Below are 21,858 nucleotides of genomic sequence, written 5' to 3'. Positions count from 1 at the left end.
AAAGAGTGGAGAGATAATGAAGAAGATGAGATGAGGCAGGTGCATCCCATTGTTTCTTTTTATTACTATAATATTATGTAGATGCCATGTAGGATAAAGATTAGGTCAACATGCGTTGCGTAGGACAAAGCCGATGTCCAAACCACATGGAGAGGCAAATTAAACTTATATATTTATAGTTGAGGAAGTTGTTATTCTCGGTTTTGCTTATATTTTAAGGGACTTATATTGGACGTTCTATGGAAGAAAAATATTGGCGACCTACAAAAGGAAAAAGTCCGATTACCCCTTGAAGTATTGTGGTAGTACAAATTACCCCCCTCAATTCAAAACATTCATCATCCTAAACTTTTTATATTAGACGAATTACCCCCTGCCCAACTCCGGAGTGTTTTTTCCTACGTAGCGGACACATAGCAGTCCAGTCAGCATAAAAAAAAGATAGGGCCTACTTATCAATTATGCCTCTTCTCTTGGTCACCACGTGGGTCCTACCTTTATTTATATTTTTTATGCTGACTTGATTGTCACGTGTGTATCACGTAGGGCCAAAACCGCTCCGGAGTCTATTAGGGAGTAATTCCTTTTGTATTAAAAAGTAAAAGGTGAAAACTGTTTGATTTTTCAATTAAGGGGGCAATTTGTACTGCCACAATAATTAAAGGAGGATAAATCGGACTTTTCCCCTGGGAAAAGGATAGCCAAAGCCCAAAGGGATCTATGGCCGAAATTTTCCAGCCCATGGGAGACCCATCTTCTTCTTTTCCTTGAGAGCCCGTAGGGATATGGATATGCATGGAGATGGAAATTACGGCCCATACCAACCGCCGCCGCTCCACCTCCCACGCCAAGCGTGCTGCTGCTGTTGCACCGCCGTCGCCGCCATGGCCGGGGCCCCTTCCTTCTTCTGCGCCGGTGGCTCGTCCTCCTGCTCCACGCGCCCTCTAGCCCCGCATCTCTATGCTCCCCAACCGCGTGCTGCCTTGCACGGCTCGGGCGCCAAAGGCCGCGAGGACGATCGAGGAGCAGGGGGTGGAGAGCGGGCTAAGCTAGAGCCGAGCGGCAGCCGGAGCGGAAGACGAAGGTACGGAGCTATCCGATGACGACGGCGGCGCGGACCAAATGCAGCGCCTACGGCGAAGAGAAGCCGCGCGGGAAGCGAGAGCCGCCGCCGCGGCGTCGGCGGCGGCGGCGGAGCGGAGGAATCCCCTCTTCCCCTCCCCGTCGCCGGCCGGCCTACGCCGCCGCGTGCTCCGCATCGGTCCGCACACGTGGCACCCATCGGACGGCCAAGGCAGCGCGAGCGGGGCCCAGGGGCACGAGCTGCGCGACGGGTGCTCCTCGACCGTCGGATCAGGAGCAAGCAAGCCACGTAGAGCCGATCTAACGGATGAGATGTGGCCAGGTAGAAGAAAACAGCATCTTGCAATGCATGCAGGGCTCTGCGCACCCACGCTTTTTGCTTCCGCAAGAGCAGCGGAATTGCGGAGAGGTGAGAACTTGATTTTGATCTCTCTCCCACACTCTCCTCCTCCTCTGCTTTCCTCTGCTCCAAGAAACGCGTGAGATTCCTTCACTTCTTCCATGGCCGGTGTGTTTGTGTTGGTGGTGGTGCTGTTGCTAGCCGCGCTGTTCTTCTTCTCGTTCTGTATCGTTCGTTTTTGTTGTGATTCTGTGAAGTTATTTGATCGAGTAGTGGGTAAATGAGTGATCGAACAGCGGGTGTTTGTGTTGATGTTGTTGCTGTTGCTTTTGATGTTTGTTGGTGGTTTTCTTCGAGGAGGGTGACGAGCACCGAGAGCCATGGTGATCTCGGTCCCCCTCTTTTCTTTTGTCTTGCTTGCGCTTGTTGTTGCTGTTCCTGCTGATTTCGACGTTGGTGGCAGATTGCTTGGAGGTGACGAGCACCAAGACCTATGGTGATCTATGTTGTCTCCTTTGCTTGGAGATTGCTTTAGTTGTTTGTTTCTGTTTCAGTTGGTCTGTGCTCTGTTCGAGGAGATCCTAACGAGCACTACGACCCCCATGGTGATCTGTATTTGCGCCCCTTCTTGCAACTGGATAGTGTTCATCAGTTCGTGAGTTCATCATCCCGGTTCTATCAATGCCTTTTTCGTGCTGCTTTTCCTGGCGTTATTGATGTACACATGGCAGCTCGATGATGTGATATCTCTGCTCGTCTCGTGTATCTCTGCTTACTTCTTTTGGTATGTTGCTGTTCCAGATTCTTTCTGCATGTGGGTGTTCTTCCCTTTTTTCTACAACTGTGGGTTTTGACGCTCTTTTGATTGCTCTTGTTCTCGTTAATTTTTGTGATGCTGTGCATGCGGAAAATTCTTGACGATGCTGCTGCGCACGGGGGAAACCCATTGATCTCTTACTCAATGGCGCTACCTGTACGTCCGTTTTCTTGCTGTTGGGTGTAACATTTATTGATGTTTCACTTCCCCTGTGTATGGTGTGAAACCCCGTAGCAGATATTATTGAAATTTGAGAGGGGGATCTTAGCCTGTGAATTTAATATTTCTCCCCTTCTAATGATCATGTGCACTGCAGGCTGCTGCATTTGATCTTGACACAAACTTTTAGATGTGTTTTGGGTTCTCAAATGTTGAGAAGCTTGCCATTTTGATGATCCATTCTTTTCAAGACGTAGTGATCGACCTGGATCAGTATTGAACAATGTTTGGTTAAACATATGTACACTGTTGTTCACAGTACTCTTTGGTCTTTGCTAGGAAAGCAAGTTCTGCCATGGGTGCATCGACCAGTACCAAACGTCCATTAACATCGAAGGTTACTAATGAAGGAGAGAATGACAGAGTTAAGTATGCCTCATCAGCTATGCAAGGATTGCGTATGAGCATGCAAGATGCTGTGAGTAATCAAACACTCCTTTTATCAGTATTACTGCGCTCATAGCCCTACAGAAAAAAAAAAGGTGTCATTGCAAGTGATTGTGGTCAAACACTAGCTTGATTTGTACCTTTCTTATTATCTAGCTTGCAGTTGAACTAGATCTAGATGCGTTAAAGCGCACATCGTTCTTTGGTGTGTACGATGGCCATGGAGGTTTGATCTTCATTCTCATCTTTTCTAACAAATGTCAAACAATTCATCTGTTAGCATAACATACCTTCATGCATTGGTTAAAATATCATAGAATTCACAATACTCTAAAATGTAAAGATAGTGTGCATTTGTGTACACAATAGCAATATGTCGACTGATATCTATAAGGTCTGTTTCCTATTAAAGATTTTAGGACCACAGGATTTTATTTTATTTATGCTTCACTCTCTATCTTATAAGATGACCAAACTGAGTTTTTTTTACCTTTTCTATTCAGGAGCTGAAGTAGCAATGTACTGTGCAAAACGATTTCATGTTATGCTTCGCGAGGAAGAAAGCTTTCTCAACAATCTGCCCTATGCAATTACATCTGTGTGCTCCAGGTTTTTTTTATAGATATTTGTTCCATGTACTCTGCATATTGCGCTACATAAGTTCACTCCCTTTTCCTTTGTGGAAAAAAGAGTGGGACATCGTTGTACCCATTGTCTTCATAGTTGCAATGTCTTGAAAAATCTAGTTTCGTTTGTTGGACAAGCAAACAATGAATTATGTAATCAGTGTTCCTTCTTAACTGCAGACTTGATGATGAATTGGAAGCACCAAATGTATGGAGGGCGTCACTTTATCCCCATCGTAGTAGTGAGTCGAGTAGCGAGTCTAGTGACTGTTTCCAGTTCCTCAGTACTGGCAGTTGTGCTAACGTGTGGCGTTCCTCAGAGGTGATATATCAACTTATGATTGTTCTTTACACATCCTACTGCACAGAAGTTAATCAAAGATTTATTTCTAGTCATATAGTGTGCGTATGAAGTCTGTATTTATCTGTTTCAAGATACCCAGTCATTATGTCAAGTGCCTGTTTTACAGAGTCAGAATCCAAAAGCTTGTTAAGTTATTGCTGCACTGTGGTTGTTATCCACTTATACTACTACCCGAATTATGTTTTTTTTTATATGTCACTATACTGGGCTCATCATGTCTTTTGTGCATTCCTTCTTTTATGAATGTCATTTTTTTCGCTAGAGTCATTTCACAGCTTTTTATAGTCTTTTTATTTCAAGGATCTGTTGAATTCTTTGTATTACACTTCAGTTGGTATTTTTGTCCCCCCAGGCAGTTTCTTACAAGCTGCCGTCATATGAAGGAAGCACAGCATGTGTGGTAATCATTAGAGGAAATCAGATCACTGTTGGAAATGTTGGCGATTCCCGTTGCGTGCTTTCAAAGAATGGTCAGGTGTAGTAACTTTTTCCTTGTCAAATGCCTCATTGCTTCATTCTGTCATACCTAATGGCTAATGCATTAAATCTGTGCCTAATTATTCTGTTTTCTGTATTTTTCATTGCATTAAAAGGCAATTGATTTATCCACTGATCACAAACCAAACGTTCCACTTGAACGTCAGAGAATTCTAAGAGTAGGAGGACAAGTATGGAGGGAAAAAATTCCTGCAAAAGACTCAGGAGGGGAAATCAGGGAACAGTGGGGTCCATATTGTATTGAAGGAAAGCTATCCACGTCCAGAGCACTTGGTATAATTTAATCTTATTTCCTTTTGGTAGTTCTTACTAAAATCTATTGTATTGTAGCTGGGATTTTCCTCACTACCATTTCAGGTGATTTTGCATATAAGAACATAGTTTATCGTCCTCAATATCAAATGGTGACACATTTTCCTGACATTCGTGTTGTAAGTGTAAACCTTTCTTTTAGAGGACTATAAATTTGTTTTGCTGGGTCTGATCTGATGGGATTTTTTGTTAGGCGAAAATAACTGGTGATACTGAATTTCTTGTCATAGCAAGTGACGGCATCTGGTAGGTCTTCATGCAGAGTATATCCAGTCAGTGACAGTTGACTTACTAGCTTGCTTCTTTCTTCTAGGACAGTATTATTTTTTTCACAAGAGTTTGTACATTTTGGTTTAATTTAAATTGGATGTAGCCTGGACTGGTATCTAATCTATTTCACCACCATGTGTAGTTACGTATGTTTTTTCGTGGCCAAGAATATTGCGTTCTTTTTCTGAGTTAAATGCTATCCCTGGAGAGGTTGAATCTACTGAAAAGAGGAAGACCTGCCGATCCCTACACTAGCTGTGTTTCATAATATTCAGATAGTTATTTTACTTGATGGCTCAGTGTCTGATAGGCTTAGTATGTTGGAAATGGCTACCGGTCCCCTTATTTATACTGCCAGAGCATTCTTCAAGAACCATCTCACTTCATGGAACATTTACGCTGGTAGGAATTCTGCTAAGTTGCAGGATATATCTTGTATCAGTGCTAGTACTATTGATAAAGGATTGCAATGTGCCACATATTTTCACGATCTGATGCACATTTCTCATTGGCAAATTTATTCTCTCCTGTTATTTTTTTACAGTTCCATTCAAATTCTCATAGTAGACTTAAACACATTTTTCCCTTTCAGGGATCACATGTCAAGTCAGGATGTGGTTGATTTAGTACATGAGAAATTAAACTCGGTGAGTCCTCATTTTCTCTACATGTTATGACAGCTATGCATTTTTTTTTTCTAATGAATCAAGTTCTAGTAGTTACCTACATATATGTGTTCTTAAATCAAGAAATGTTTACTCTGATTTTAAACACATATGTGCACGCGATCTGCTTGGATGACAGGCAATTGAAATCTAAAGTCTACATATGAAGATCATAGGATGTTTGCAGTGCATTCTTTTTCTTTTTTTTTTCTTTTGTTCTTTTAGCGAAGGCAGGAGCTCTGTCAAAATTTGATAAATCAGGGAAAGAAAAGAGGATGCTTTACAGAGGATAGCCAATTAGCCACAAACAAGAACATAGCTCCAAATACAACAACACTGGTAAGAAACAGTGCTATTCAAGTTTGGTTTTAAGTCTTCCGGCGAAAAGGTTTGGTTTAAGTCTTGGACGACTAAGTAGCTATGTTCGCCCACATTTTTGCTTTCTCCTTGGAAAATTCTTTTATTGATCCTTTCATTCCATTTCGTCTATGAAGTTTATGTTAAAGCTGCAATTATTTTACTTTCCTTTCTCCTTTTGATTTGATGGAGCTGAAGGCAATCTAACATTCAATTACCAATTACCGAGCTATATATGATCAACAGCTACAGGAGTAACGAAGTTCATTCATTTGTTGGTAGAACTGTTATTCCCGTTGCATCTGACATATGCCTGTAAATTGTAATCGCACAGGGGGAGGAAACTCTACACACCACTTGCGAGAAGCTCGTCGAGAATTGCCTGGAATCGAGGAACAACGCGACGGCCATACTGGTCCAGTTCAAGCCAGGCGCCGACCAGCCGATCCCTGCCCTGCCCAACATCCAGGAGGGCTCCGAGGAAGTCGCCGGCGGCGCCGACCAGCCGATCCCTGTCCTGCCCAACATCCAGCAGGTCTCCGACGAAGTCGCCGGCGGCACCGGCCAGCCGATCCCTGTTCTGCCCGACATCAAGGAGGGCTCCGACGAAGTCGCCGGCGGCGCCGCCGTGGCTGAGCAACATCAGCACAACCCAGAGGGCGGTGGCGAGCAGCAACTCGACCTCGATGACGCGCTTGACGGAGAAGCACTGGCGCTGCTGTTTGGCCAGCCTTAGCTAGTTCGTGCAAAGAATCTTTAGCTAGTTGCACAGAGTTTTGATCGAGAATAGAACAGGATTAGTTCCTAGACCTTAGTTAGTAGTCCTCGTGTTGCCTCCTGATCACGTTATTTATTATTATTATTATTATTATTGCCTGGGAGCACACTTGGATTCGCTTCACGCACGTCTGTTATTGTTCTGCTCTGTATTCATTCCTGAAGATTTTGATCGAATTAACGATACTTGATTCGTAAATGCATGATCACTGCCTTTCATGACTTCTCTAGCCATCTGCATGCATGTCTTGAAGATTAGCTGTGATGACTGTAATCTTTTTCAGGTTCTCTGTCTAAGTGTTTCTGGAAGTGTTTTGATGCTTTGTGGTTAGGAGGTGAAAGTGGAATGTCCTCGGGCCCTGATGTTTCTTCAGATATTGGAAACCCCGGTAGTTTTAGTGTCTAGTGCGTCCTGATAGAATCTGTTACTCCATCCGTTTCATAATGTAAGGCTTTCTAGCATTGGTCATATATATATACTCCCTCCGTTTCGAAATGTTTGACGCCGTTGACTTTTTAGCACATGTTTGACCGTTTGTCTTATTCAAAAAATTTAAGTAATTATTAATTTTTTTTCTATCATTTGATTCATTGTTAAATATATTTTTATGTAGGCATATAATTTTACATATTTCACAAAAAAAAATTGAATAAGACGAACGGTCAAACATGTGCTAAAAAGTCAACGGTGTCCAACATTTCGAAACGGAGGGAGTATATGTTAATGAATCTAGACACATACATATATCTAGATTCATTAACATCTAAATGAATGTGGACAATGCTATAAAGTTTTACATTGTGAAACGGAGAAAGTACTTTTTATTTTTTCGTTGTTTGATTCTGAACTGCTGTGAATGTCTTTGGCTTTCTTGTAAAAGCCGGATCAATATGATCAATCTTGTTTTTTTTTTTCTAAAAAAAAAATAGCTAGCTACCTCTAGCTACGTGATATATGTGCTGTTAGTCGTTAACTTCTTCCTAAGCAATTGCCATCAAGATAATGCTTCAACTCTAATAGCCCATAGAAGCACTAATAACCCATAGTCCCTTAATCACAATTTTGTTGCATAGACAGTTTGTCATTGAACCAACTTCCCAACAGTAATAAATCATAGTGCGTGACTGACAACTTGTTTAAACTGGTTAAAGCATACTTAAACATCAATACTGTGCTCGTGCTTTTTCATTTTTTTAGTACATGACTATTTCATTAAACTGCTAATGACATATGATTTACCCCTCTTCTTATATTTCATTAAACTCCATATAAAAGCTTTTGCTTTTATGGGCCGGAAAATTCTGGCCCATTCACATTGGGTAGATTTGTACAGCCCACGTGAGAGCCCATTTTCTTCGCCCATTCCAACCGCCGCCGCCATGGCCGCGGCTCGGCTTCCTTCTCCTGCGCCGGTGGCTCATCCTCCTGCTCTCCGCGCGCGCCCTCTAGCTCCGCATCTATACGCCGCCCTGCCGCGCGCTCCCTATCCGGCATGGCAGTGGCCCGGTGCTCGGGCGGCAAGCCCAGCGAGGAGGGAGGCTGTGGTCAGGGGGGCAGCCGTAGCAGAGGACGAAGGAGTGGAGCTAGCCGACGACGACGACGGCGAGCGCGGGGTGGGGGGCGGCGACGGCGGTTCAGAGTCCTTTCGAACCCCGGCTAGGCATCCTCCCGGTAATGCCAGGGGCGGCTGCTTGTAATAGGTCTTTGCCTTGGGTTTCAGTGCTATTGCGCTTTTGCCCTCGTCAAGTAGCCATCCTATTAGTTGCAGCTGGTGACCGCCTTCTTGTTGCCCACCTTTTTAACTCTTGTAGTAAGCCATCACAAGCCCTTCAATCAATGAAAGAAGTTATCCCGCGCGCCGTGGACCTCAGCGTAGCACCTCGTAGCTCCTCCGACCGGGGAGGAGCAGCATCAGCATCAGCGGAAGTCCATGTGGTCCTCTCGACCGGGACGGCGGCGCGAGGACCAATGCGGCGGCTACGGCGAAGAGAAACCGCTCGGCGACGGCGTCGGCGGCGGCGGCGGGAGCGGAGGAATCCTCACCGGCCTCTGCATCGGACCGCACACGTGGACACCATCTGACGGCCAAGGCGTTGCGAAGGGGCCCGGGGGAGCACGAGCAGCACCGTCGGATCAGGCGCTGCTGCCACGTATATCCGATCCAACGGAGGTGATGCGTCCACGCAGCCTTCCTGTGCGAAGTTGGTGCTGCCTTTGCATTTGCGCTTTTGCTTCGCGAATCGCAACAACTCGCTGCAAAGAGCAGCGGAATTGCGGAGAGGTGAGGACTTGATCTCTCTCACATTCTCTCGTCGTCCTCCTCCTCATCTGCTTTCCTCTGCTCCAAGACAACGCGTAAGATTCCTCCACCTTCTCCCATGGCCATGTGATTGTGTAACTGTGTTGGTGGCGCTGTTGGTAGCTGCTCTTCTCGTTCTTGTTGTTCCGTTGCTACTCCTGATCGAGATTCAAGCAGTGTGACGATTTTTTGGGGGTTCTACTTTGCTCTCCAATGTTATCTCGTGTTCTTGCATCGGATTGTGTTGTTATTTTGCTGCTTTTGAAGTTGTTGGTGTGGTCTTCTTCGAGGAGGGAGGGTGACGAGCACCGAGAGCCATGGTGATCTCTGTCCCCGTCTTCTCTTCGTTCTCGCCTGCTCTTTTTTCCATCTGTTTTTCTTGCTTTTGCTGCTGCTGCTGCTGCTTTTGAAATTGGTTGCAGTTTTCTTGAAGTGGTAGAGGAGGGGTGACGAGCACCGAAACCTATGGTGATCGACGTTGCCCTCTTCATTTCGATGTTACTCGTCCATTTCTACATTGTTTTCTTGGTGCTCTTCAGAAGTTGCTTTCGCTATTGGCGTGGGATCCCATGGTATCATGGTAATCTGTTGGATTGGAGGAGGGGCTAACGAGCACCCGCAACCCCATGGTGATCTCCGTTTTGTCTCCCTCTCGGTACGGAATGGTGTTGTTCTTCTTGAGTTCATCTTCCGTTGATATTCCTGGGCCTTTATTGATGTGTGCATGGCAACTCTACGTGTTCTTCATCTTCTCATCTCTCACTTTATTCTGCTTACCTCTTATGGTATGTTGTTGTTCCAGATTCTTTCTGCATGTGGTGATTTGGGTGTTTTCACCTTCTTTCACAAATGTGGGTTTTGACGTTTTGTTGATTCCTCTTGTTCTTGCTGACGTTGTGCGTGCGGAAAACTCGGTGATCGTTATCTGATCAGCGCTTATTGCTGTTGAGTGCTAACAAACGGTGCAAGAGTAAATGAGTAATTATCGGTGTTTTTTATTTCTTCATGAAAGTACTTCTGATTCTTTTGATATCAACAGATATTTCCATTTATAGATGTAACTTGTAAGTTGTAGGTCCCCCTAAGTAGTTTTTGTTTTTTGCCGACCAACCGATCTAGTTGTTTCAAGGTTCGATGGTGCCTTATTATTGATTTTTTAATTTCCCCATTATGGTATCAAGCGTTATTTCTGTAAAGTAGCTTAATACCAGCAGCAGGTGTTATTGAAATTTCAGAGGGAAATCTTAGCCTGTGAATAGTTCTCCCCTTTGTAATGATCATGTGCCCTGCTGGCTACTGTGTTTAGTTTCGAGACGCTTTTTGGATGTTCTTTTGGGTTCTGAAATGTGGAAGAGCTCTCTGCTTTTTGGACCAAATTTGTCATTTTGGACGCTCTCTTCTTTTTAAGACGTAGTGACTTGGATCAGTATTGAACAATATTTGGTTAAACAAATTTGTACAACGTTGTGTTCAGTTTAGTCTTTTTCAGGAAAGCAAGTCTTGCGATGGGTGCATCTGCCAGCAGTTCAGTAACGTCGAAGCTTACTAACGATGGAGAGAATCAGAGAGTTAAGTATGCCTCATCAACTATGCAAGGATACTGTCCGACAATGCAAGATGCTGTGAGTAATCTTGCACTGCCTTTATCAATTTTGTTGGGATCATAATCCTACAGATAAAGTGTTAACTTGCCGGTAATTGTGGCCAAACACTGAGCTTGATTTATTCCTTTCTTATTGATCTAGCTTGCAGTTGAACTAGATCTAGATGCATTAAGGAACACATCATTCTTTGGTGTTTATGATGGCGATGGAGGTTTGATCTTCACTCTCATCTTTTTCCAACAAATGTCCAACTATTCATCTGTTAGCATAACAGACCTTCGTGCGTTAGTTAAAATATTGTACAATTCATAATCCCCTAAAAGGAAAGAGAGTGTCCATTTTTGTTCATAATGGCAATATGTCAACTGCCATATATAGGCTCTGTTTCCTATCAAAGATTCTAGTAACACAGGATTGCAGTTGACTCATCATCCACTCTCTATTTTAGAAAATATCCATACTGAGTTTTCTTTTAATCTTTTCTCTTCAGGAGCTGAAGTAGCAATGTACTGTGCAAAACGATTTCATGCTATGCTTTGCGAGGATGAAAACTATCTCAACAATCTGCCCAATGCAATTACATCTGTGTGCTCCAGGTTATTTTGTCGATAATTGTTTCATGTACTCTGCATATAGTGCTACATAAGTCCACTCCTATTTTTCGATGGTGGAAAAAAGGGGACATTGTTGCACCCATTTTATTCATAGAATCATAGTTGCAATACGTCTTGGAAAAACGAATTATGTAATCAGTGTTCCTTCTTAATCGCAGACTTGATGATGATTTGCAACGATCAAATGAATGGAAGGAGTCACTTTATCCCCGTGGTAATGGTGAATGTTTCCAGTTCCTTAAGACTGGCGTTTGTGCTAACCTCTGGCATTCCGAAGAGGTGATATATCAACTTATGATTGTTCTTTACACATCCAACTGCACAGAAGTTAACCAAAGTTTTATTTCTAGTCGTATTCGTATAGAGTGCATATTATTATCTTGAAGAAAATCAGGAGTATGTATGATATGAAGTCCATATTTTTCTTTCCCAAGATATGATCTGGAGTTCCAAGTGGCACATCATTACATTTCACACCTGATGCAGTTATTATGTCACGTTCTTGTTTTATAGAATTGGAGCCATAAGCTCATTAAGTTCTTGCACTTTGATTGTCATCGTCCTACCCAAAATTGTAGTGTTTTCTGATACTAGCATATTGCCCGTGTGTTGCAATACACACAACGGGATTTTAATTAAAGAAAAATATTATTAACCCATTATGCCAACATGTGGATCCTCTAGCCCCCCCCCCCCCTCCCCACACTGTCCTTTTTCCTTTTTATGAAAAGTAGGGAGTTGGTGGCGGTGGTGGTGGCTGACATGTGGACCATCTGGTTCCACTTGTCCTTTTACTTTTCCAAATAGTAGGGAGTTAGTGATGACAGTGGTGATAGATTCACCACTCACCACCACCACTACTCTGTTTTATAGGAGTATAGAGTATAGATGCCACTTTAAAAGACTCGTAATGTCTTTTTTACATTTGTTTCTTTATTTTTTGTACGCTGTTTTTCTCCAGTGCCATTTCACACATTTATATACCCTTTTTCTTTCATGGAACTATTGAATTGTTTGTTTTACACTTCAGTTGGGATTTATGCTCCCTCAGCAGGCTTACAGGGCGCCGTTATACGAAGGAAGCACAGCATGTGTGGTAATCATTAGAGGAAATCAGATCACTGTTGGAAATGTTGGTGATTCTCGTTGCGTAGTTTCACATAATGGCCAGGTATAGTGACTTTTTTCTTGTCAAATGTCTCATTGCTTGGATAGCTAATGCATTAATTTGATGCCTATTTTTTTCTATTTATGTTGCATCCAAAGGCAATTGATTTGTCCATTGATCACAAACCAACCGTTGGAAGTGAACGTGAGAGAATTCTAAGAGCAGGAGGACGAGTATTGGTAAAAAGAATTCCTGTCATGGGCTCAGATGGAAGACTCATGCGAGGATGGGGTGTGTCTCGTGTTCAAGGACTATTACATGTGTCCAGAGCGATTGGTATACTATTAATCTTATTTCTTTCTTGTTGTTTACTTGTTTGTATATCATATATTTCATCAATTGTAATTGGCGTTCTTCTTACTTACATTTCAGGTTATTTTGAATTAAAGAAGAACCAAAATATTCCTCCTTCACAGCAGATGGTGACATGTGATCCTGAGTTTACCATTGTAAGTATATCTAAGTTCTTTTAGAGGACTAAAAATTTTGCTGGGTCTGATCTGATAGCTTTCCTTTTCTGTTAGGTGGACATAACTGCTGATACTGAATTTCTTGTCATAGCAACTGACGGCATCTGGTAGGCCATCAACTATACAAATAATAGATGTGATTTCTTTTCGTTATGCTTGCTCCCGATTTAAAAAAAAAATCATACAGAGTATGCCCACTCCAGATTTTTTAGATATATGCATAGCAGTATAGCATATGTATGTAGGCTTATTTAGTGTTGACACAGGAGGTTCATATACCCATGTATGCACATTGGTTCAGCTAAAGTTAACTTGCTTGCTTCTTCTAAGACTTGGTTTAATTTAAATTAGATGTGTAGTTCTCTATGTTTTCTCATGGTGAATGATTTGAATTATTTGTGCCAATCCCTGTGGGTCTGCACTAGGTATTTTTTCATAGAATTCAGATGATTATTTAACTTGTTGGCTTGGTATCTGATATGCTTACTAAGCTGGAAATGGCCAGCGTGCCCCTTGTATATCTGACTTCTACTGTAAGGACATGCTTCGAGAACCATGGCACTCCCTGAAACATTTACACTGGTAGGAATTATGCTAAATTACAGTATATAACTTGTCACTGCTAATATTGATAAAGGATTGCAATCTGCCATATATTTTCTGTCTGATATGCAGTCCCCATCTTTGACAATTTCATTCATATTCTCATAGTAAAGTTAAACTCATTTTTTTCCCTTTCAGGGGTCACATGTCAAGTCAGGACGTGGTTGATTTCATACGCAAGGAATTGCACTCGGTGAGTCCATCTTCCTCATTTTTCTCTGATTGTCATGACAGTAATGCATAGAAGAGTATCCTTTCGAATGAATAAAGTTCAAGAACCTACCTTCATAGTTCATACATGCGCTCTTGAATCAAGTAGTAATTTTTTACTCCATTTCTAAACACATATGTGGGTCTGCTTGGCTGGCTGGTTGGTATTTAGGCAATTGAAATCTAAAGTCTACATGCCTGTAACCGTTCATCCATTTGTTGCTTGCAACCAACACAGGGGGAGGAAAATCTGCGCGCCATTTGTGAGAAGCTTCTTGATCATTGCTTGACCTCGAGGGACAACGTGACGGTCATACTGGTTCGGTTCAAGCCCGGCGCCGCGGTTATCCCTATCCTGTCCGACATCGATGAGGAGCCTGTCCTCTCCGACGTTGAGGAGGAGCCCCATGAACCTCAACACAATCCCGGGGATGGCGGCGGCGGCGGCGGCGGCCAGCAAGACATCGGTGGCGAATCAGAGGAGCTCCCATTGGCCCATTTTCCTCAGGAATAGTTCGTGCTAGGATCTTAGCTAGCTGCAGAGAGTTTTGATGTTACAGTGCTATCTCCCTCTTTGTCCAAACAAAGTTGATGGGGATGCAACTAGGAGTAGTTCATTACCATAGGAGTAGTTCCAACTCGTCAGCACGTACTACACTTACGTTTTGCCTGAGATTTACCTGAATTCGCTTCACGCACTTTTATTACTATTGTTCTGCTCTGGAACCCTGAAGATTTTGATCGAAAGTTAACAGTGTTTAATTCGTAAATGCTCACTGCCTTTTGTAACTTCTCTAGCAATGTGCATGAATTTGAAGAATTTTAGTGCTAGACTGCTAGTGAACTAAATATTTGCGTGACGGTGTTTATCAGATCAGTGTATGACTGTATGTAATATCCTATGACCGCTGAATTAAGCTAGACAGTAATTTCACCATGACACAGATCGAGTCGGAGATGCAAAGAAAGGAAAGAAACACAGATGGGAGAAGCCCAGTTACGGTTTTACGCGCGTACGGCGCAAGCTTTCAAACACGCGCTTTACTTCTAATCAACATCATTAATTCGATCCTGATTCGGACATTTGGGATGGATTCCTTCACACGTGCGCAGCCTGATCAGAATCGGACACACCCACGAGGATAAGAGGCGAGGACGCGACACGGCGACACCATCCTTCCTCGCGCCACCACCACGAGCGTCCTACTATCTTTCATCCCGACACCGCCTCTTGCCTCCTCTTGCTCTCCCTCACTTCCGGCGACCATGGGGGATTTGATCTTGGATCCCTACATGGAGGACGCGATCTTGGATCATCCCTGCCTCGCCGAACTTCTTGCTGATTAAACAGCGCTCCCAATGTTCGACTCTTTCTCCGGCGGCGGCACTCCGCCGATTGATACCGACACCTTCCTCCGCGCCATCGGCGCGCTGCCTCCGCTTGCACCGCCACCGGAAGCTCCGCTCGCACCGGCGCCACCGGACTCCCCCCGTACCCCTCACACCTACGGCAGCCTCCTCCCCGTCTACGGTGATCATCCACTGCTCACCGGCGCCGTCGTCCAGGAGCCCTTGCCGCTGCCAGAAGGCGGCGATCACCCTGTGCCTCCCAAGAAGAAGATCAAGGTCGCACCGCTGCTGCCAGAGCGCGCCGATCAGCCGGTGGTCACCAGCAACTCAGCGACGACGACACGGCCGCAGCTGTGCGTGCCCTACGACGACGAAATCGAGGCCACCCTACGTGCCATGGAGACGAACCCCGCCGAGCGGCCCTCCCCGTACTTCTTGGAGACGACACAGGGTGGGCGGATGACCGCACTGGTGCGCGCCTCGATGATCGCCTTCATGGACGAGTTCAGCCGGTTCCACGAGCTCGCCGACGGCACGCTCCAGCGCGCCGCCTACTTCCTGGACCGCTACCTGTCGGTGACGCCCGAGTCGGACGACGCGCTGCAGCTCCGCCTCGTCGGAGCCACGGCCGTGTTCCTCGCCGCCAAGTACGAGGACCAGTACACCCTGAGGAAGATCGACGCCAGCATGGTCGCCGCCCGGTGCGGCTACACCAGCGAGACGAGGCACAAGATGGTGTCGGTCATGGAGACCGAGATGCTCGCCGCGCTCGACTATAACCTAAGCGGCCCGACGGCGTACACGTTCGTGGAGCACTTCACCAGGTACTACGGCGACGGAAAAAAAGAGAAGCTGTTGAAGGAGGCGGCGCATCGGTTCGCCGACGGGTCGCTGCTGACGTATGGATTCCACCGCTACCTGCCGTCCGTGGTGGCGGCGTCGGCGATCTTCCTGGCGAGGCTGGACGTGCTGGGGCATGAGCCATGGAGCCAGGATCTCGCGGAGCTGACAGGGTACAAGGCCATCGACTTGATGGGCTGCGTGTGCGACATGTACAGTCAAATCGCATGTCCTCGCTTTGCTCTCTTCCAAGAGTACTTCTTCCAGGATCCATAGCCAATGTATAGGAAGAACAAGAGAGTCTGTAAAAGCTTATGTGAAAAAAAAAGTCTGTAAAAGCACAACCATGCAATGATGCAATGCATGATGGCTTCAATTTGTAGAGTTCGTATGTACATCGATCTATAAGTCCAAACTTGTGAGTTTTGGTTGAAATATATATGATTCATCAATTCAAAAAATACTAACTTTTCGTACTTGGTTTCTGTACATCTTGATCGATCTGTACCGTCTCTCTTCTTCCTACTGGCCTACTGCATGTACACGCATTCGCGAACTCGCAACTTCTCGTGCCACCTGCCACGTGATATGCTGGTAGTATCTGTTGCGCTAGGACGCACGTACACAACGGCTGAACCACATAGCCAAGCTTCCTTTTTTTTTTAACGAATCAGCATTCAGGTGCGCCAATTTCATTGAATATACTGGAGGAAAAAACTGTATAGGAACAAGAGATTTACAAAAGGAAAAGGAAGGGGAAATTATTTTCTAAAAAAACTAAGGATTGATATGTGCAAGGCATTTTGTTACTGCTAGAGCCCAAGTTTTAGTCTCCTCCTTTATTTTCGTAGTGATGGATATTGTTGAGAGCTCTATGTGTTCAAACACTCTATTGTTTCTCTTCTTTTATATATCTCATGTCGTTAGTAGTAGCAGCCTGCAAACACCTTTCCTGCACACCAGGTATGGACTGTAGCGGGAATCTAGCTGGTCGGCTTCATGTGTTCTTGCACATCCAGTTTGCGAGCATGCATGTTCCATATCCTTCTCGTATATCTACGGTCCACGAGGAGGTGGAAGGTTGCCTCCAAAGTGTGTCTGCAGTAGGCATTAGGTGTTTTTTTGGACATCCTCGAATCACTTATTTGTCTAACGTCTAGTCCCTATTATGGATCACAAGCCAGGCGAACAACTTATATTTGTTTGATGCCCACGCATAGTTTGTGCTAGTGGATCCAAGGAACTTTTTTTTTAGGTGGAACCAGGTACTCTTCATGATTTGTGAGCTGCACGCTTTGAACTGTTGCCCACAGGATCACTAGTTGCTCCAGAAGCTCAGTTGTCATGGCTACCGTATTGAGAGGTTTAGGTCTCGTGACCAGGTATTATCTGCGATGACATTTCTCAAGGTTCTATTCTTCGTTTTGGAGATTGCGTATACGTACACTTGTGGCATGACTTCCTTTGGGTGGCGACCATGCATCCAGGCCGAGTCCCGAAAACGTGATGCTACTCCGTCCCCAACGGTTATCATCGTAATCACAAAGAGTATTTTATCGGTTTCATCACATGGGGTATCCAACCCAACCCATGCCTTGTTTGAGGATTCCTATTTATGACATAGCCATCTGACATGTAGTGCTAGTGCGAAGCTTTCTAGATTTAGCGCGTCCAGGCCTCCATATATAGGCAATTGGTGAGCATGATCCTTTTCAGTTTACTTTGCATTTCCCGCCCATTATGTTTTCCTGACCCGCTCATAGGAAGCTCTTTTGTTGTTTGTCAAGCACTTTTATAGATTCTTTGGTAAATTTAAATGTTATTAGGACATAGACTGACTGCGGGGAAAACACTGACTTGACCAAGGTGGTGCGCTAGCTAGCCCCATGTTTCTTTCCCGCCAAGCGGCCATCGTTCCTGCTGATTTATCGAAGAGTGGTTGCAGGTCTGCCTTGCATGTGCAATCTCCGAACGGTGAAAGGTAGTCCCAGGTATTTTATTGGTAGTAATGTCCGCGTCATTGGTATGTTCTTTGGTACATCGTCGAGATCTATGTTCTCACACCTAATGAGTGCCGTCTGTGATTTTTGGATGTTTGTACAAAGTCGAGCTTTCAGAGCCAAATTTTTTACACGGATTGAACAAAGTTTCGGGGCCAGGCTTTCTGATATTGCTTACTCCCAATAATACATATAATCCACGGTGTTATTAGAGAGACAAAACAAACTATGTATTTTCTCTAACTCTATTTTATATTAGATTTACACCAATATTTAGTTTGATAATGATCGAATTCACATTCAGAACAATTTTCTCTATATGCTCTAATCAAATCCAGTAAAAATCTGCAGGGGTGCACGCACGTTCATCAAATTGCTCTGATCAGACGAAAGCTTAGCCTGCATTCGTTTGCAGGGCTTCCCAACTTCCCCATCTCGTTTGGCACAATTCAGGACTAATTAATCAATTAATCGTTCTTAAGTAATTTTGTTATTAGTGTCTCTACCGTGTTCCTTAGAGAAATAGATGTATTTTAAGAATTTAAGAACAGTAGACTTTTTTTTGTGTGTTCCGGTGTATATGGAATGGAGTTATTATCCTACCCAAAATAGTATTGATCGGTGAATTAATTTACAGCGCTAGAAATTAATTCCATTGCAGGACAGAGATCCAGTCGGAGTGAAGAAAAGGAAAGACACACATATGTGAGAAACCCAGTTGCCGTTTTTACGCGCTTCTTTGATGGATTTTTCTTGCGTTCGTGTTTGAGTTTTGATGACTCCAGAACGATTTGAAAACATTAACCTGATACCCAATTTTCTTGTACCCAAATTCACACGGACGCCAAAAGGAAAAAGAAGAAAGAAACGCTTTCGTAAGTCGACATACTAATTCAGGACTATAAACAATCAACTAATCATCATTAAGAAATTACAGCTATCCGTTAATCCCATCAGGAATTTGGGACAGAGTCGGAGACCGAAATAGGAAAGGAACACAACCTAATTCCAGGTTTTTTACAGCCTAGTACGGGTTCACACCGATTCGCTTGGTTCAAATCAAATCGATCAGATCAATACGATCCCGATTCGGAATTGCGCGCGAAGCCTGGCCTGAATCGGATCGAACACCCACGGTGGCAGCCAGGATAAAAGGCGAGGAGCGCAGCGCGACACCATCACCATCGCCTCGCCAGTCGCCACCAGCGTGTGCAAGTTTCTTCTTCCACCACTAGCCTCTGCTCTCCCACTGATCCGGCGAGCGAGCGAGAGCGACCATGGATTCGATCATGGAGCCCTACGTCGCCGACCTTCTCGCTGACGACATAACGGCCTCAATGGTCGAGCTCTTGTCCGGCGACGGCGGCGCGGCGCAGATGGATGTCGGGGTTCTTGACGCGTACCTCCGCGCCATCGGCGCGCTCCCGGCGCATCCAGCGGCGCCCGGCGCCGACCTGGCCGCCGCCGCCGAGGTGGAGTCCATGGCATCGAATGATGACACCAACGGCAACTGGGACACGAAGGTGGATGCCAAGGTGCCCTCTGCTTTTCTTCCGCCGCCGCCGGGCTTTCCTCCGCTTCCCGTTCCAGCGCTGGCCGACGAGCCCGTGTACGCCGCTCCCGTCGACGAAGGCGACGCTATCAGGGCGTTCATGCAGCAGCTGGAGTGGAGCGAGCAGTACAACGGCGACGACGACGCTCCGGCCCCCGACGACTCCATGGCGTCGCGCCCGCAGCTGTGCGCGCCCTACGACGACGACATCGACGCCAACCTCCGTGCCATGGAGAAGGACGCCGCCGAGCGCCCGTCGCCGGACTACCTCGACACGGTGCACAACGGTCAGATCAGCGCGGCGTCACGCGCCTCCCTCGTCGCCTGGATGGGGAGGCTCACCCACCGCTACGAGCTCGCCGCCGGCACGCTCCACCGCGCCGTGTCCTACTTCGACCGGTTCCTGTCCGCGAGAGCCCTGCCGAGCTACACCGAGCACCAGCTCAGCCTCGTCGGCGCCACGGCCGTGTACACGGCGGCCAAGTACGAGGACCAGGGGACGGTCTTCAAGCTGGACGCCAGGGAGATCGCCAGCTACGGCGAGTTCGCGTCGGCGCAGGAGGTGCTCGCGATGGAGAGGGAGATGATGGCGGCACTGGGCTATCGGCTGGGCGGCCCGAACGCGGAGACGTTCGTGGAGCACTTCACCCGGTACAGCAAGGGGAAGGAGGAGCTGCGCGTGCAGCGGCTGGCGCGCCGCATCGCCGACCGGTCGCTGGAGACCTACGGCTGCCTGGGCTACCTGCCGTCCGTGGTGGCAGCGGCGGTGATCTCCATCGCGAGGTGGACGCTGAACCCGCCGGGCGCGCTGCCGTGGAGCTCGGAGCTGCACGAGCTGACGGGGTATAGCTCTCAGGATATCTCCAGCTGCGTCCTCACCGTGCTCAACACGCAGTGATCAGCCGGTGATGGATGGATAATAGTTACAAGAATCTGGCAAGAAATGTATTTTTGTAATTTGTGAACACATTGGCAAAAAATGTTACATTGTGTTGTTCACAGTCATTGTCTCAGAAAGATTGCTTCTAGATTTATCAATCTGGATTCATATAGATGTACAACAAATGTAACCGTGCAATGTTTCAATTTAATTAATTCATATTAATCTATATTGTCAATTTTTTTATAACTATTTAGCTAACATGCAAACAACGAGGGGATATTTTCTCGAGGGATGAAAATCCATATCCCTTCTTCGAGGATCCATAGCCAATGTATAGAAAGAACAAGAGTCTGTAAAAGCACGAGCATGCAATGCATGAATATGATGGCTTAAATTTGCGTTGTTGCCTGTACATTGATCTGTAAACCCAAAACTGCGTGTGTTATTTGGTTGAAATATAGGAGAATGTGATTCATCAATTCAAATTTACTAGCTTTTGGTAGTCTGATCTCTATATATTGTATACACTTTCGTGTCTTTCTCCTACTGGGCATGCATTGGCGAACCCGCAATGTCTAATGCGCACGTTTAGAATTTCGGTTCGAAATTCAAACCCTCCCCTGACACAAAACTATGTCCGACTTGTGTGTGTGTGTGTGTGTGTGTGTGTGTGTGTGAATTTAGCAAATTTTATTTAAATTCGATCAACATTGGAAATTTGAGCAATATTTATCAAATTTGAATAAATTTTGCTAACTTCACAATAGTTTGTTTTGTTTGAAATTTATGGGAGGGGGATTGCAAGGTACGGCGGGTTCACGTCGGCGCAGGACGTGTCCCTCAGTCCCTCACGGAGAACGCCCGTGGTCGCGGCGCTCGACTACCGGCTGATCTGCCAGCGCGCCCAACCGCGGACGCATTCGAGACTTCACCCGGTGCAGCCGAGGAGAGGAAGAACGGCCGACGGCGCCACGGCGGGTGCAGCTCAGCTGGCGCGCGACGTCGCCGACCTGTCGCTGATCGACTACGGCTGCCTGGCTACCAGCTGCCGTCCGCGGCGGCGGCGGCGGCGGCGGTCTTCATCGGGAGGTGTTCGCTGAACGGAGCTGCATGCTGGAGCTGACGGGGTACAGCTGCATATCTCCTCGCCATGTAGAACGCGGTGGTCGATCGGTTGATCGAGGACGAGATTGGTAGGACTGTAGGAGCAGATATCCCTTGTAATAAACAATGTTATGTTAATTCGTTCATCATGGTTGCCATGCAATGCAACTTGAGTTTTTTTTTCTTTTTGCCCCCTCAGCAAGATCCTACAATCTTTATTAACACGGCCCAGATGTTGTGTACATCCATATTTGAGGTATGAATTTTAAACTTAGACTCTAAGGAATATTTCTTCTATGTTATCTAAATAGTTATAAAAGATATTATTCCACAAATATATAAGTCAAAACTCAACTTCTACCAGGAAAAAACCAATTAAACTATAGCCTAGTTAACGGATAACCACCATTAATTTTGTTTTTTTTCAACTTGTATAAATTGAATT

At 45.5% G+C, this 21,858-nt stretch overlaps 4 protein-coding genes across 4 annotated transcripts; all 4 read left to right on the top strand.

Moving 5' to 3' along the window:
* Positions 1–1,367: 1,367 nt before the first annotated feature.
* Positions 1,368–6,674, top strand: LOC127764423 (putative protein phosphatase 2C 22). The gene is made up of 11 exons (XM_052289306.1): positions 1,368–1,492; positions 2,739–2,877; positions 3,003–3,072; positions 3,350–3,455; positions 3,653–3,794; positions 4,189–4,311; positions 4,430–4,607; positions 4,692–4,765; positions 4,840–4,892; positions 5,509–5,563; positions 6,273–6,674. Exons 2-11 carry the CDS (start codon positions 2,755–2,757, stop codon positions 6,672–6,674), a joined length of 1,326 nt encoding a protein of 441 aa, XP_052145266.1. The 5' UTR covers positions 1,368–1,492; positions 2,739–2,754.
* Positions 6,675–10,520: 3,846 nt separating this feature from the next.
* Positions 10,521–14,369, top strand: LOC127764425 (probable protein phosphatase 2C 21). Its single transcript, XM_052289307.1, has 10 exons — positions 10,521–10,637; positions 10,761–10,830; positions 11,110–11,215; positions 11,392–11,512; positions 12,285–12,404; positions 12,500–12,677; positions 12,774–12,850; positions 12,926–12,978; positions 13,613–13,667; positions 13,923–14,369. The coding sequence occupies exons 1-10, from the start codon at positions 10,521–10,523 to the stop codon at positions 14,196–14,198; spliced, it is 1,173 nt and encodes a 390-aa protein (XP_052145267.1). The 3' UTR covers positions 14,199–14,369.
* A 674-nt stretch (positions 14,370–15,043) lies between these two features.
* Positions 15,044–16,150, top strand: LOC127762605 (putative cyclin-F1-3). The gene has a single exon (XM_052287092.1). It carries the CDS (start codon positions 15,044–15,046, stop codon positions 16,148–16,150), a length of 1,107 nt encoding a protein of 368 aa, XP_052143052.1.
* Positions 16,151–19,151: 3,001 nt separating this feature from the next.
* On the top strand, positions 19,152–20,324 carry LOC127761762 (putative cyclin-F2-1). The gene has a single exon (XM_052286090.1). The coding sequence runs from the start codon at positions 19,152–19,154 to the stop codon at positions 20,322–20,324; it is 1,173 nt and encodes a 390-aa protein (XP_052142050.1).
* Positions 20,325–21,858: the final 1,534 nt, after the last annotated feature.

This window comes from Oryza glaberrima, chromosome 2 (genome assembly GCF_000147395.1).
Source record: "Oryza glaberrima chromosome 2, OglaRS2, whole genome shotgun sequence".
NCBI classification, from domain to species: Eukaryota; Viridiplantae; Streptophyta; class Magnoliopsida; order Poales; family Poaceae; genus Oryza; species Oryza glaberrima.
The sequence above is the reverse complement of the archived record's forward strand: the minus strand, read 5'-3'. Positions and strand labels throughout refer to the sequence as shown.